The following is a 15,224-nucleotide window of genomic DNA, read 5'->3' as shown; positions in this document are numbered from 1 at the left end:
TACAGCATATGTCTGTTTCTCAAATTAGATAAATCAATAAATCATACTTATTCAATTTTTTAATTAATAAGAGAATTAGAATAATTTAAAAAATTTTTTTCTAGATAAAGTAACCTTAATATGTCATCGAGATAATTAATCCTCTATAACTTTATATAACTTTATATAACTTTAAAGTCACTTTTATATATATATATATTTGAATTTGTAATTTGATTACATTTTAATGCAAGTTGCACTTACTTTAATATAATGTATTAAAATAAGTAATGCTGTAACTTTCACGTTATATAATTTTTTTGTGGGAACAAAAAAAAATTGGATTGTAGAAAATTAATATTATATTATTTTGCCAAGGAAAAAAAGTCTTTAAAAATACATTTTATTCTAAAAAAAAAAAAAGAGAAAATATTGCTAACGAAGTTAAAAGCAATTGTAAAGCATTAAAAATCAATCGTTAGAGAACGTTAAGATCGTAAAGGAAACCATGCTTGTTAGATTTACCAGTATTACGTGCAATCTAGATTCGTCAGCCATCGTTAAGGCATAATTTCTGCTGGCTTACGTAAGTCTATGTACTTATATTTCCATAACAACGTACTTTTCTTATTTTTGAATTCTAATCTCTTCTATTTTACCTAAAGACACACTTTCGTTTGGAGAAAAGTATGCTTGCAGAGAGGGTATAGTTATCTACCTTTCTTCAATATTACTGAATCCTTCTTAGGATCCAGACGTATAACTCACGAGTCAGAGATAAAAAGAAAACGGGTGCTCTTTAAGAAAGAAGGAGAGAGAGAAAGAGAAAAAAGAAAAAGAATAGAAGAAGAAAACGACGACAAGTTCGTGACGAGAAACACTTTGTAGAAGACGAATTCCAAGAAAATTCGAACTGGATACAAGGTACGAATAGAGAATCTTGAAAAAGGGAAAACGAGTTCGATGCATATAACCATCTGTTTTTTCCGATACTGACATTATTGCGAAGGTTAACATTATAAATTTCAAGGTTTTACGATTATAAAAGAACGTCTATGATTAACGTGGCCTTGAGTTTAAACATGAAGATCATAGAAGTTTTTATATGTGTGATGTCAATCGATCGAGAATGAATTATTTTAATCCAAACATGTATTTATACTTCGCAATGTTATGGTGTTTGTTCTAAGAAAAAAAAAAAAAGATTATTACGATCTAGTAAAAAGGTCGATTTAAAAATGATCTATCTTGGATCGGATTTAACGGAAGGCGGAGCGTATACGGTAGGAAGAGCTCAATTCTTCTTAACGAACCATTCGCCTTTCACCGTGTTGCCGCCATTTTCGAGAATCTCATGCTCTATCATATACAACTCGTTTAGTACAAAGACAAAATATCCTTTAAATGAAATTGCGTATATATTTGTTTTTCTCGAAAAAAAATTGAACAACAAAATATCACGATTTCTTAATTCGATGGACATACGTTTTCATGTATGTTATACCGATGCAAGGAAAGTTGTTATAAAGATAAAAAAATATAAAAAAATAAAAAAAAATAAAAAGAAATAAAAAAAAATTAAAAAACGCACTGATAACACGGAATTGGACTTGGATCCAGCGGTTACGTACATATCTCTAAAAAATTGCAATTAAACGTCATTATTGCTATATCATTCTCTTCTTGTCTCGAAATATTGATCATTAGAAATAATCGAGATAAAGAAATTCAAAGAGAAAGAGAACGAGAGATAAAGACTAAAAAAAAAGAGTAGTTGCATATCTGCCTGCAAGTGAAGTTAAGACCTTTCTCTTAGAAATAAATATATTACATAATATCTATGCATCGTTGATAAAGACTCGAATAGATTTCGTTTAATACAAACATCAAGATGAGATTAATGTAATTAAAAAGAAACCCATAAAAAAATAATAAATAACGAAATAATAATAAACAAAGATACTTAAGTTAAAACATATTAAAGATTACATTGCAATTTTATCGTTTTCGTTATCATATATATTCTCCATTCAAAAAATTCTAATCACGAATAGACAGTTTGTTCTTGCCTTGTCATTGTCTTGTCTTAGACAAATTTTTATATCGTGATATATATAAAAAGGACATCGTTAATAAAGAAAATCCTCAAAAAGGAATCTCTATGAACGTAATAAGACATATCATCGATAATAAAACGCTCGACGAATATGATTCATAATACGTCTAATAAGAGTCAAATCCGTCGTTGCATTATTAGATTAGAACACTTTTGCGGTTAATCTGACTGCAAAGAAGATACCGCGAAAAAGATAGATAAAGGCTAACGACACTCAACGATATCTTTGGAAGCTGTATAGTAATGTAAAGAGATAGAGATAATACGTCATCTGCATAGGCTAATTACGAGATCGATAATTACAAGTTGCATACATATATAAATCATTAATGTTTATTCGTCTAATTTTTCTCAATGTTTTGCGAATAACATTTCTGCTTTTTTAGAAATAAAAATTATAAAAAAAAAAGAAAATGAGAATTATATATTTTTATCTAAATATTAGTGCGATGAATTCATCGACAATAATGAATGTCGACGAGCGAATGTTTAAATTAGTTTCGACGGATGTGGTCTACTTTCAAGGAAATAACGGTTATCCTTTTTCAAAAAAAATGCTTTAAAACTTGCAATAATAATATGTGCATAGAGAAATGCGATAACGTAAACGAGTGAAAAATAATCGATGACAATAATATTGACAACGATTACGTCGATGTTTTTCAAAAATTCCTTCAAAAAAACCCAAGAGAATTCTATGCATGTTTTCTACCTTCCCTTACCTTTTTCCATCTCCATAAGTTCCACTTAAGAAAAAACTTTTCTAAACTATGACACAAAATAAAAGAAATTTCGAAAGAACGAATCTGTTAAATGAAAAGAAAGATTCAAAGAGATAGAAAGATGCCGATGATTTAATGTACATTTATTTACTTGAACTTTGACTCTTTTGCTTCAGCCTGACCTCAGAATAGAATGGTCGACTGTGTGTGTGTATTTATTTGTACGTGTATGTGTAAGTACATCCGTTAAATCTAGTATTTCTTTTTCGTTTTCATGGAAGAAAAATAATTCGTTAGAAACAAAATATATTCTTATTCCATTCAAACACGGTGAGAAAACGGCACGGAATTTCTTAATTGACAGGAGAAAGTCAGCTTTGTGTGACGATACTTAAGTTAAAGTATGTTTTGAAAACTTTCATTAGACTTTGAAAACGATTATTACAACAGTAATTAGAAAATTCAGACAAGATCTAAGGAAAATCCAAGTTTCCCTATTTTTTGTTTTCTATTTTTTTTCTTTTTATTATCAAAAAGTAAAATTTTTATTAACGTTTCGCTTTTATCATCTGATGAAAACCATTTGCGTGTATATATATATATACATAAAAAAAAAAGTTTCTCTCGGACGACCCGACATCGTGCACTCTCACCTCTTATTTACGTAAGAATCATTATAAGATACAACGTTCATACAAGAATATTTCTGACCAAGAATGCGATAAAGATTTCAAACTTCACCTAAATTCAAACAGATTCGTCTAATAACTCGATCGTTAGTTTGGCTCTAATATTAGTCGAAAAGAAGGAACTTTACATTGATTGTAAATACATCCGATAGTCTCATTCTATAAATAAAATACATGAATTTCGAAGGAATTTCGAAAAAGTCCGATTTTTATTTTCGAAAGAAATTTTGAAAGGGGAATGAATGTTGGTCAACAGATTCGGGTCAAAGTACAATTTCGTGAGTCACATGATCGAGGAACTTGACGAACTTTTCGGAACGTACTTCGTACTATTTGATCTTAGTCTATTTTCATAAAATATCTATCTTAAATAGGATGTAAAAGGAAGATAAGAAAATTGCTCTCTCGAGTTAAATGATCGTCTTAAAAGTCTAACGTAATATTCTACGTTAGACATTTTTTCTTCGTCTAAATGACGAAAAAAATAATGAAAAAGAAAAAATATAATAAAAAAGAAAAACAAAAAAATTGCAAAATTCAACAAGGAAGGAGATCACTTGCATTTTAACGTCAATCGTGACGAGCGATTGAGTGACTCAAGGGACAAGTGACGCAGCGAACAAGTGTTTAAATAGAAATAATGGCGACCCTGGACGATCGTTCGAACCGATAAAATTCAAACGTATTCGAGACTGCGACAACGACGAAGGTAGCCCAATAGAAATTTATTAGTTAAAAACTCGACCGTTCGTTTTCTTTCCTGCGTTTGTTCTTTCCCAAGCAAACTTTTTCAATAATTCTCAACTATTCTACTGAATGTAGAACGTTCTCGTAAACGAGAAAAAAATATATGAAAATATGTTTCATAACTAGTTTCATATAAAACGAACTTGCTATAAGGGTCATCGCCATTTGGATTGTTTATTCGTTAGCAGCAATGATGCAAGATAAGGAGATGCGAACGATCGAGTTTTTGCGATATCACATGAATACTTGATAACAAACAAGATGGATCGTGTTTTTGTCAAAGAATTAAAATTTTCGTAATCCTTTTTGTGACCTTCGACGATTGATCGTATGCTAAATCATAAGAAAAAATTTGTAGCGAATTCGTGAGACATCTGATCGTTTAATTATTCGGAAAAGAAAAAGTAATATCAAAAGCGATAATATAAAAAGATCGATAGTTGGACGATTAACAAAAGAAAAAAGATCATAGAGAACGAGAAACGACAAAATTAAATTCATGAACGGCAGCCGATCGTTTACGCACGTCAATTGCTGTACCAGCGGCTTGTACATAACGACAACGATGGCTGCTTTATCGCACGCAGGGGCGACGTTATCACTCTGATACCCAACGTATATACATTCCCCGCGAGCAGCCCCCGGTCTCCAGTAACTCGCGGACCACCGGCCCAGTTCACGCAACACGCTTTCGGTAACACGATGACACCGACATCGATTCGCGACATTGACTCTTCGTAAAATCCTCCGATCGAAATAGAAGCAATAAGGGCAAGAAGAAAAACAAACAAAAAGAAAAAAGGTTACGTGAAAGGAATTAAATATTAGAACTACTCACCAAAATCACGATGTCGATATTTGGTCACTTCGGGTTCTCCACAGTCGTCACTTCTTCTTCTTTTCATCTTCCTCTTCAAAAGTGTCCAAATCGGCAGAAAAGATAGAGTAGTAAATCACAATGAATATTACATCAACCAGCGTATTCATCAATGAATTACTGTCAGCGTTTTGTTTTTTATCCCTATCCCTTCAATAGAAAACTAGTTTTGCAAGCTAACCTTTTTATTCTTTTAGCCTTCCTCTCTCTCTCTCTCTCTCTCTCTCTCTCTCTCTCTCTCTCTCTCTCTCTGTCTCTCCCTTTCTCTCCCTCTCTCTTTCTTTCTCTCCCTCTCTCTCTTTTTTTATCTATCAATTTCTCGCTTATTTCTCTCGAATGATATCTCTCCAGACGTTCGAAGCAAAAGACAGAAACGTAATGAGTAAGTAGTAAGGCTTGCGTGAGTACCGATCGACGAGTCGTTGAAAATAAAATTTCTTTACTCGCTCGTTCTAATACGAGACTCTCTCGTTGGCCACTGCTCTATGATCGAAAGCGGAGCTCGTGTATATTATGTACATAGAGCCCGAGCTGTGGCGAACGTGGCGCGAGCACCAAAGAGAAAAAGAAAGGGAAGAAGAAAGAGAGAGAGAGAGAGAGAGAGAGAGAAACAGGGAGAGAAACAGAGAGAGAAAGAGAGAGAGAGACAGAGACAGAGAGAATGGAAAAGAAAAGGAAGTATTGGCTAACTCAAGTAATAGAGAAAGAGAAAGAGAGAGAGAGAGAGAAATAGAAACAGAGAAAGAAAATGAGAGGAGGGGGTGAACTCCACGAAGCGAATACTTAGGTCAAACTAAAGTTGGAGAGGGGAGAGGAATTGATGCCCACCACGTCCTGCTTAGCAAGGTAGTGGGCATGGCGCGAATCGAGCTGGGAGAAACGCGTTCTTCTTACTTCTGCGCGCGCATAAGTCTCTTATCAGTGAGAAGTTCAAAGAGAGAGAGACAGTGAGAGAGAAAGAGAGAAGGGAGGAAAGGAGCGTGGCCAAGACACCCTCTCGCTCTTCAACGTTTGAACATTGGACGTAGTATATATGCTATTCAGATATACTTATTTTTTGTAATAAAGCCAATGTAAAAAAGAAAGGAAGAAGACTGAGAGAATCGTTAAATCATTGTTTTCTTCCTGAATCGCATACTTTTTGTATCCAATCTTTTTGTTTACTCGTCTGTAAAAAATTGAAATTATATTAAAAAGTATTCATTCGATAGGTTCATTTTGTTTGTAAGAAAAATTTTGGAAAAAATAACTTGAAATTGTATTACTTGTTGACGATGAAATATTTTTATGGTTTCCTACCTCTGCTACCTAGATTCGCTTTAAAATGTATTTATTATAGTAAACAACACTAAATTCAATAAAATCTATTTTGATAAATTCTTCCAACAAAATACTTCCAAAACATTTCAAAAAAGTATTCTTTAAAGTTTCGAAAATAAAAGCGATAAATCATCTTGTTTTCTTACTGTATTGATTCATTCCTACTTCAAAAATAAAGATAGAAAAGGATATAATATATGAAGTTGAAAGAATAACCTTCAGTAACAAAGAGAAAATGTTATGTATTTACAGGATTTTAAAATGAGTCATAATAACAAGCAGTAGCGGATTTACAAACAAGTAGTGAAAGTAATTGTTTCTGGCCCCATAAGATAGAAGCTCCTATACAACAATATGAATTTATATCATATAATATGTCTAATTTAATATCCAATGACGGATATATAATTTTTATTTCTATATTTGCGACTGTAATCAAATGTGGGACTATAATGAAGAGTATCCACTTCATTGCATCACTAAATGAAATATACTCCTCATCATCATTTGCATGAACAATTGAATCGAAAAAATATATACTGTACATACATACATTTATTATAATGAGAATCCAAAAATTGATAACACCTCGGACACCTCGAAAATTAAATCCGCTGCTGGTAACAACCCTATTCATCGTCACTTTCCACACGTTGAAAATTATTCATATTCTCAGAATAATCACGAACAACCCTGATGCAAGTTTGGATACTTTTTAATATCAGTGATTACTAAATTGGAATCCAATGAAGATGTCAACTTGTTGTTAATATCGTAAATATAAATAGTTGATACTTTATAAATATAATTAGTAAGAAATTTTCTTAATGAATAGATCGATATGTAACATAAATATTCACTTACTGTTTAATACAGATTCACGAACTCACTTATCGACTAAAAAAATCACATCGCTAAATATTCAAATTTATGATGTGTAAATTACAGCAGCGAGGATCGTCATTTTCTTATCGAACTGTCTAACGTAACATGCATTCTGATTGTCGCAGATGTATTCTGTAACGTGACCCTGCAAAGTCGCACTTTCGAGCACGTTGCGTACGTACATACATATATATATCATACACACACATATATTATATATATATATGTATGTAGATTTATATGTGTATCAGGTACGACATCGATTCCTGGCATTGTGAGCGTTCAAATCACCCCGTACCACCGTAATCTCGAATATACGGATATCATAGCTATCTACTTTTAAGCGGGAATATCAAGTTGTTCTTTTAGGATTATAAATGGACATTGACATACTTTTATCTGTAACAAAAACAATTATAATTATTAATTTCCATTCTCCTTAACAGAATATATATTTCATACCTTATTTTTACATTTCATTAACTAAAATTTTCATATTTGTGATCATATCTTTTTCATGAAGGTTTAATATTTTTATTCAAATTATTTTCTAATGGTGATGTCGAAATAAATGGATTCTACGATTCGTGATACCAAAATGATACAAAAATGATACAAAAATGATATCAGGAAGATACCAAGATGGATGACAGTATTATGAATTTGAAATTCGATGGACACCCAGTAGATGAAATTATAGGTAGGTGCATGCACATAAAGGAGTAAAACGTTAACTGTGGTAGTAACATCAACTAGAAACGATAATAATGCCTGACCCTTGTCGAAGAAACGTCGTTATGGAAGTCTAAGAACGAGCGAAGAACTTGGCTTTGTACTCGACGCCAAGTGGTTGTTCGCACACTGTATCCGTCCATACTCATTTATATTGCCTCTAAACGATTTCCATACTAATCGTTCATTGTTTCTCTTCCGGTTTTCTAACTAACGTAACGCGTCTTATACTCGTTTCATTTGTTCATATCGAGAACGATCTCGTTTACCTTCTCGTCTCTCGGCTCGATCGCTAATATGAAAAACATTTCGAATATTGGCAATTATAAATTTACGACGAGAGTCAAGCAAGGAAATATAATATACATACACAATGCATAACAAAAAATGGTTCTTACGAATACGTAATAATTCTAAAGATGTCTACCGATGGCGCCTCGAACCAAACGAATGACTTTTTTATCATCCTTCTTTAGATTTATTCCCTTTCTCTCTCTATGGATAACTTATCGATTAAAACTGTTCACCAACTTTTACTCGTAGCGCATGTGACTTCAGCAACAGGTATAGGAAAAATATGAATTACAAATACAATAAAGAAATACTATTGGAATTTTTCAATGCGTTTCTTCAAGAAATTATTTCAGAACTTTACTATATCTTATCTATTTATCCATTCATGTATGATCATCATCGCAAAACATAAGTAATTTAATGTTTAATTAGAATTGGAAAGAAAAGATTTGGGAAACGCACTAAATTATGCAGCCATTCGCCCGGTAGTACTTGCATTATATAATCTAGATATAAATTCCAATAATTGCAAGTAATACCGACCCAGGTCTCACCACGTGGAGGTTGCTGCATCTGGAGACCCACAAGCTAATAATGACTCTATTCTAAAATCTTCTAGAAAACATGCCACTTAGCGAGAATTTAGGACCTATGGTCTATCCTAAAGGTCAGTCCCTGTAAATAACAAAACTTTCGAAAAGCTTCAAAAGACTAACCACTACTATTGAACACAATCATTCCTGTTTTCAAACGTTCAAACAAAATTCATAGTAGATCTTACTATTTCAGAAATTCTGCGATGTTTTCAAAATATTTGTCTACGATTTGAATAGATAGGAATTGGTTGATTCGTAGGTGGTTGAAAATAAGCTGAGTCGATATCATTGTAGGTTGATATCTTCTTCAATAACGCACTGATTATCAATCAATACGTAATAATTATTTATTAACAGAAGGTCGCTAAATTTATTTCACTAAACTCTACTGTCTTTTATAAATACAATCTGTACAACTGTTAAGAAAGCAAAAAATTTTGCTTTTGTAACCACGCAACATAGAAAAAATAAATTTGACGACTGCATAGCATTCGATCGATGCAAGTACACTTGTTATTTAAATCGTACCTCATCATGTGTCTAAATTATTAAAGGCACGATTTGTTGAGAATTTCCGCGAAAAATCATTACGCAAGATAACATATATGAAATGTATCCAAAAAAGTGGACAGAGATCTTGTTCTTTCATTAGAAATATATTCTTTCTTCTTCTGTTATTATGAATCACCATTGTCGTATATAATGTATGATGTACATGATTTATATATTATTTAAGTTTATATACATTTTTTCTTCTTACCATTATTTTGATTCTTATATTTTGATATTATATATTACTATCATAGTAATAATAGTAATGGTAATAGTAATAATATAAAATAGATTACTTCTACGAGGAAACTCATCCAAGGGAAACCAAAAAAAAATAGTGCTAGTTCTACCTCATAGTTAAGATGGAAACGAACTCACGCTTTGATTTTTGCAAAAATGCATACAAAAAGAACAAATTAATTTATGTTCATTTACATTGAAAAAAAAAAATAGACGGAATCCATCCAGATTCAAACTCATAATTCCTGAATTACGAATCTAGATGTTTACCATTCTGCTTAACATTTCTAATAAAATTTTTACATTTCTATATAAAATATAATGACAATTACTAATTGTCCTAAAGCTTAACAGTATCTCAAAAACTTAAACCCATTAACATGAATAGCTGAACACATTATTTTTGCCATGGAATTATCTGTCCAAAACTCGTTAAAATATTTGAGTAAGTATCGTAGCTTCTCCATATGAGGCATTGCAAAATGAATTTCCTTACATTTAAAATGGATAAGAAAATCTGAACATCAGTTTACGCGCACAAATAAACAGGCAATCGTCTACTTCATGGAAACAAAACACACCCCATTTAAAAGTTTATATAGAAATCATTAGTGGAAGTACTTTCTTTTTTGCTACAAATTTCAAGGGACGTTGGTAAACGAAACTTTTTTTCCCATAAAAAATATTGAAAACAGTGTTTACGCCAAATGTATTTTTTGAACGATTTTGATAAATAAGATCTTATTTTAAAGTTGAAGATTCAAACGAGGAAATGACATTTTCAAATTTTTGAAAACCAAGAGTGATAAGCAGTCTTAAACGAAAAAACTCCATAAAATATTTAAGTTGGTATTATAGGACAAAATATATACAAATTATAATGAATGAAATAATATATATATATCGTGTCAAATTATGAATTAAAAAAATATACAATACATCGTCGAGTATCAAACAAAACGTAAAATAATATATACGCTTCTTTTTTCATTACTAATATAAGTGTCTTGCTAATCCATTGGCAAAAATCAAGCATGTATTAAGTTATAATATTATTTCATTCATGAAAATCGCGGTATTATTAATGTGAGTTATAAAATTGTTTAACATGATGCATATTTTCAATGATCACGTTACAACTACTCACATAATTACATATATACAATGAATTTATTCATCATCGTTAATATTCTTCTATTTGTTTATTCTTTCACTTTTCTATTACCTTACTAATAAAATTGTAGGAAACATATAAATATGTAAAACCAAGAGAATTAACTGCATTTTTTATTTAACAATAATTCGCAAGTTTACTCTCTTACGTAACTTGTCGACAATATACACAATCTCATTATTAACTTCTATTTATTTAACTCTGCAAAAACTGAGTAAAATAAATCTTTATAAATCTTTGTAAAAAATAATGCAATAACAAAAAATACCAAAATATTTATGACATTTCATGTTGTATTTTATTTACCTTTTTGTTCCGTCTTTAATGATTTCTTTTACGGTGTCGATAAAATTTTACTTGGATAAGTTGATCGTTATAAAACTTAAAAAGAATTTATGAGTATGCACATATGAAGAACTTAGCAATTTTGCTAACATTGTAAGAAATGTAAAATATTACATATTCTTATATTGCAACAATGCATTTATCCATGATTTATACTCATAATTCATTGATATTTTATGTAATAATAAATAAATTCTATATATATATATAATATCTGTTGTTTCTTTAAAGTAAAGTATTATTTACTAAAAAACATCTTTTCAATAACTTTGTAACCTAAGAAGATTCTTGTTACGTAATATTTAAACATTAAAGAAATCTATACAATATTTTTTGTATGTCTTGTCAACATTATATTTGTAATCACTATACTTTCATATTAATGAATTATAACTTGATTGAAAAAACTCAATTTGGGATATAGATAATGATTCTCCAAAAATCTTTCGTTATCAGCACACAGATATTTATGTACATTTTCGTTTTTACAAATCCACAAATGTAGTGAATATTTGTTTTTACTTGAAATTGTAACAAAAATGCTATAAATGCAGTGATAGAAGTAGTAATTTGATGTGTTGTGACTTTGGAATATTTTATAATTCACTGACCTTACAGTGTATTAAGTGAATGTTTAATTATATACTCGAATATACCTTTACTAGAGATGTATAATAAATGATGGATGAGAGACTGAGAAAAGAGACTAACTTTGCATCATAAATGCTAGTTACATTGTTATCTTTAATAACACGGCAGTAAAGCACTGCTTTTCCATCCGTATGATAAAAATCAATTACGTAAACTAGCGTAACTCTTAGCCAATAATAAGGCCACAACCAAGTCTAAATTGTTGTTTGCTATGATTGAGCATGCCACTAAGTGCAAAAGAAAATGGCAATGGTTGTAATTTCTTTTCTAAAACTGCTCCCACCGTCCAAGTCGTATCAACACTTCCTGCAATATTTTCAAAAGTAAATATAAGTATAAAATTATTATTTTTTTAGTACAGATTGATCTAGAGAATGTATAGTACCTCTGAACAATAAATCTGCTTTAGGTAAATCAACTTGATAAGCAATGGTACCTGTGGACTCTTGTAATCGTGCATTAATTTCCAATTCTACACCTACTTGCAAATTCTGACTAGCTTTCTGATGAAAACAAACGTGACAACCCGCCAGACCTGATTAAAAAAAAAAAAAAGAAAATTTTTAATTATGAAGAAAATAATCAAATATTAACATTACTAATGATATATTAACCTAAACTACAACTAATTGTAGACTCTCCATTTGTATATCTGCCAGCGGCTGACACAACAACAATTTGTCCTCCAGGTAATCCTGGTCCACGTTGATATGCAAGTTCACCTCCCAGAGCAATAGATGGAGTTATGCTCTGAAGATAGTGCATAACTAAAACACCTGAAAAATCGTGTCATTAATATTACTCACTGTTAAAATACAAATCAATTAAGATTACTATCATATGCAATATACTTACCAGACCCATTAAGTATATCCGGATTACCTAATGTAAGAGAAGCTGTGTAAGCATCACCACGATAATCATTTGTCATTTGTACTGCAGTAAATTTATTTCTTTGTACTTGAACAGCTACCTTTGCCCTTAATCTCTGTCCTAATTGATGAATTATATTAGCATTTAGATTTCCAATAGGATCAATATCACCAAATAAAACGGGATAAGCTTCCGTAGGACATATTTGCTTAGTACCCACATAAGTTGCACCAAATCTGGAATAAGATAAATTCGCACAATCGTTGTCATTCAAGTAAATACTTCCAATTGACGTACCTGTATCCAGACGGTGTAACAGAACTCATATTAATCGTATGTGAAATCTGAAAGTGATTACTAAGGCCTTTATTCAACATCAACTTAGCTCCTTCAAAATTAACAGGGAGTACATCTGCAAAAAGTTCAACGGATTTAAAAAAAAAAAGGAATTAACGTAACAGACCATAGATATATATTTTCCGTTACAAAATTAAAGCACGAATAACAACAAATGGAAAAATATTGTTAATGAAAAGATCGGCTAGTTTTTCAATACTTAAACACGGCAAAATAAAAAAAGAATTAAATTTTATGTCATAAAAATTTGAAAACCGGTGGAAGTATATATTTATGAGATACCAACGTCCCGTAATAACATGTAATTTAAAAAATACCTTTGCATTTCTTATGAAGGTCCTCGATCGTGCCAGGATTTTCAAGGTGTTCCGACGTCTGAGCAGTCGTGACCCCGGTCGTGGGATCTGTTTTTTCGAGCTGAGGAAGTGTAGGAGCCGATGTTGGAGGCGGAGGTGGTGGAGGAGCAGAAGTAGCCGACACGTTTCCCATTTTTTCGAATTTCCTTACCTTATTCCAACAAGTTTCTCACACTTTCCTCGACCTACAATCTATATCAATAATGTTATCGAGGATACTAGGTCTTGCTAATACTTCTACCGTTTACTTACACGAAAGCAATCAATCTACTCTGGCGGTTATAAAAGTCGGCGTGTTTCACCGTAAGTCGCCATTTGTAAAGGAGAGCAACCACTGCCACTTAGACCATGAGTTTCCTCTTTTCCTCGTAGCGTTTTACACTATATTCATAGATCAAGCGTTTTATGCCTATGTTCATACTTATTTTTTTCTTTTTAAAATTTCTTTCTATATAATATGGATAAATTCAATATTTTCGAGATAATCACTGAACGATCGTATTATTTATAATTTTATTAAAATAATTATTAGTCGATTTTTAAAATCACTAGGAAATATCATGCTTTACATTTTTATCCAATAGAAATGCTAATAATCTAGGGAAACAATAAAGTTAAATGAAACATTTCTATTGGCTTGAAAGTTAGTCACCATATTTCATAATCGATCATCACGAAATGTGTCGATTTGAATATATTTCTACTACTTATATATAATAGAAAATAAATATGAAATAAGTATTAACAGCTCGCATACATTATATTTATTATATCTTATTTTATGTAAACTTTTCGAAGAAAAATATATCTACTCAGCACGTTTTATACAAATCTTGGGGCAATAGCGAGCAGCTTTGTATAATCTGCTCCTTTGCTATGAGTTTTCTCTTTCAATAATGTTCTTAATATGTGGGGTATTGGTACATGTATTCGTGTCCCTAAAGGTGTTCCATTGTCATCTATGAGAACTATATTATTGGAATCAAATTTAGGTACTTTTGGATTTTGATTTTGCTTTAAACCAACTAATATACCTTTCTTCTTTTCACCTTTTATAGCAACTAATACCTTGTCACCTTTATTAGGATAAAATATTATCTTACTATACAATTAAATATATAATTACTATAAAATATTATTTTTCTTGCTTACCAATATACCCAACTCCTACTTTATTATAAACATGAATACAACGTGGTGGTCTTCCTTCTAACATAGCTTGTTTTCCTATCTCGCTATTATCAACAACTCTTAATCGAGTTAATTTAATAATTTGATTGGAAATAGCAGAAGTGCTAATGCTTCTTGAAGCAATACTCAATGCAGCAGTGTGAAGTAACATAATGATTCAAAGATACCTTGACAGTAAAAGTAGATTCTTATATGCTGTATAGCTGCAATAACTCGAACTTATACAAAATTAAATTACAAATACTAAAACTATATTAAAATAACCTAAATTTTATAATCAATAATTACATGAAAACATATACCTCTTTATACAAGTATTTATACAATATTTGCACAACAATATTAAATCAATACAATTATATTTAAATTCTTAAAATATCTAATACGTTGATTTGGAAGAACTAATATAACCTCATTTTACCTTGATCAGTAAAGCGAATAGAAGCAGATACAACAGGAGCTTAAGTGCTGCCACCTAACATTAAAATCAGATACCAAAAATAACATTCTTTCAAAAAAAAAAAAAAA

The 15,224-nt window shown here is 31.0% G+C and overlaps 3 protein-coding genes and 2 long non-coding RNA genes across 11 annotated transcripts in view; 1 reads left to right on the top strand and 4 right to left on the bottom strand.

Moving 5' to 3' along the window:
* LOC127063099 (box A-binding factor-like) overlaps nucleotides 1–6,418 on the bottom strand; it is a 51,765-nt gene extending 45,347 nt beyond the window's left edge. For 3 of the 4 annotated variants that reach the window (XM_050992422.1, XM_050992416.1, XM_050992420.1), the window contains exon 1: nucleotides 5,092–6,415. Coding sequence is in view for 3 of the 4 variants with exons in the window: in XM_050992416.1 (XP_050848373.1) it covers nucleotides 5,092–5,158 (67 nt within the window). In the remaining variant the exon portion in view is untranslated. Of the gene's footprint in view, nucleotides 1–5,091 lie in introns of all 4 variants that reach the window. The other variant, XM_050992417.1, reaches the window with a different exon arrangement.
* LOC127063131 (uncharacterized) lies at nucleotides 228–5,247 on the top strand. The gene is made up of 2 exons (XR_007781275.1): nucleotides 228–565; nucleotides 645–5,247. It is a non-coding gene; the product is annotated as an uncharacterized LOC127063131 (long non-coding RNA).
* A 254-nt stretch (nucleotides 6,419–6,672) lies between the features above and the next one.
* On the bottom strand, nucleotides 6,673–8,925 carry LOC127063129 (uncharacterized). The gene is made up of 2 exons (XR_007781273.1): nucleotides 8,112–8,925; nucleotides 6,673–7,734 (listed from the first exon to the last, which is right to left on the bottom strand). It is a non-coding gene; the product is annotated as an uncharacterized LOC127063129 (long non-coding RNA).
* Nucleotides 8,926–11,712: 2,787 nt separating this feature from the next.
* Nucleotides 11,713–14,099, bottom strand: LOC127063114 (mitochondrial import receptor subunit TOM40 homolog 1-like). Its single transcript, XM_050992472.1, has 7 exons — nucleotides 13,758–14,099; nucleotides 13,467–13,697; nucleotides 13,090–13,204; nucleotides 12,775–13,028; nucleotides 12,534–12,695; nucleotides 12,305–12,454; nucleotides 11,713–12,225 (listed from the first exon to the last, which is right to left on the bottom strand). Exons 2-7 carry the CDS (start codon nucleotides 13,636–13,638, stop codon nucleotides 12,086–12,088), a joined length of 993 nt encoding a protein of 330 aa, XP_050848429.1. The 5' UTR covers nucleotides 13,639–13,697; nucleotides 13,758–14,099; the 3' UTR covers nucleotides 11,713–12,085.
* A 147-nt stretch (nucleotides 14,100–14,246) lies between these two features.
* LOC127063128 (39S ribosomal protein L14, mitochondrial) lies at nucleotides 14,247–15,177 on the bottom strand. Of its 4 annotated transcripts, none has more exons than XM_050992505.1 (3): nucleotides 15,118–15,177; nucleotides 14,658–14,863; nucleotides 14,247–14,581 (listed from the first exon to the last, which is right to left on the bottom strand). In XM_050992505.1, the coding sequence occupies exons 2-3, from the start codon at nucleotides 14,845–14,847 to the stop codon at nucleotides 14,328–14,330; spliced, it is 444 nt and encodes a 147-aa protein (XP_050848462.1). In that variant the 5' UTR covers nucleotides 14,848–14,863; nucleotides 15,118–15,177; the 3' UTR covers nucleotides 14,247–14,327. The 4 variants fall into 4 exon arrangements, with proteins under 4 accessions (XP_050848462.1, XP_050848458.1, XP_050848459.1 ...); XM_050992501.1 differs by having other exon boundaries at nucleotides 14,999–15,162; XM_050992502.1 differs by having other exon boundaries at nucleotides 14,658–14,899; nucleotides 14,999–15,149.
* Nucleotides 15,178–15,224: the final 47 nt, after the last annotated feature.

Source organism: Vespula vulgaris, chromosome 4 (genome assembly GCF_905475345.1).
Source record: "Vespula vulgaris chromosome 4, iyVesVulg1.1, whole genome shotgun sequence".
Lineage (NCBI taxonomy): Eukaryota > Metazoa > Arthropoda > Insecta > Hymenoptera > Vespidae > Vespula > Vespula vulgaris.
The sequence above is the reverse complement of the archived record's forward strand: the minus strand, read 5'-3'. Positions and strand labels throughout refer to the sequence as shown.

What these genes read in the sequence shown, in the direction of transcription:
- LOC127063114 (XM_050992472.1), bottom strand. Translation starts at nt 13,638, where the DNA reads ATGGGAAACGTGTCGGCTACTTCTGCTCCTCCACCACCTCCGCCTCCA. An exon ending in CCTTCATAAGAAATGCAAAG is followed by an intron (nt 13,205 to 13,466) that starts GTATTTTTTAAA and finishes AACTTTTTGCAG; the next exon opens with ATGTACTCCCTGTTAATTTT. An exon ending in GGATATACTTAATGGGTCTG is followed by an intron (nt 12,696 to 12,774) that starts GTAAGTATATTG and finishes ACGATTTTTCAG; the next exon opens with GTGTTTTAGTTATGCACTAT.
- LOC127063128 (XM_050992505.1), bottom strand. Translation starts at nt 14,847, where the DNA reads ATGTTACTTCACACTGCTGCATTGAGTATTGCTTCAAGAAGCATTAGC. An exon ending in AGTAGGAGTTGGGTATATTG is followed by an intron (nt 14,582 to 14,657) that starts GTAAGCAAGAAA and finishes ATCCTAATAAAG; the next exon opens with GTGACAAGGTATTAGTTGCT.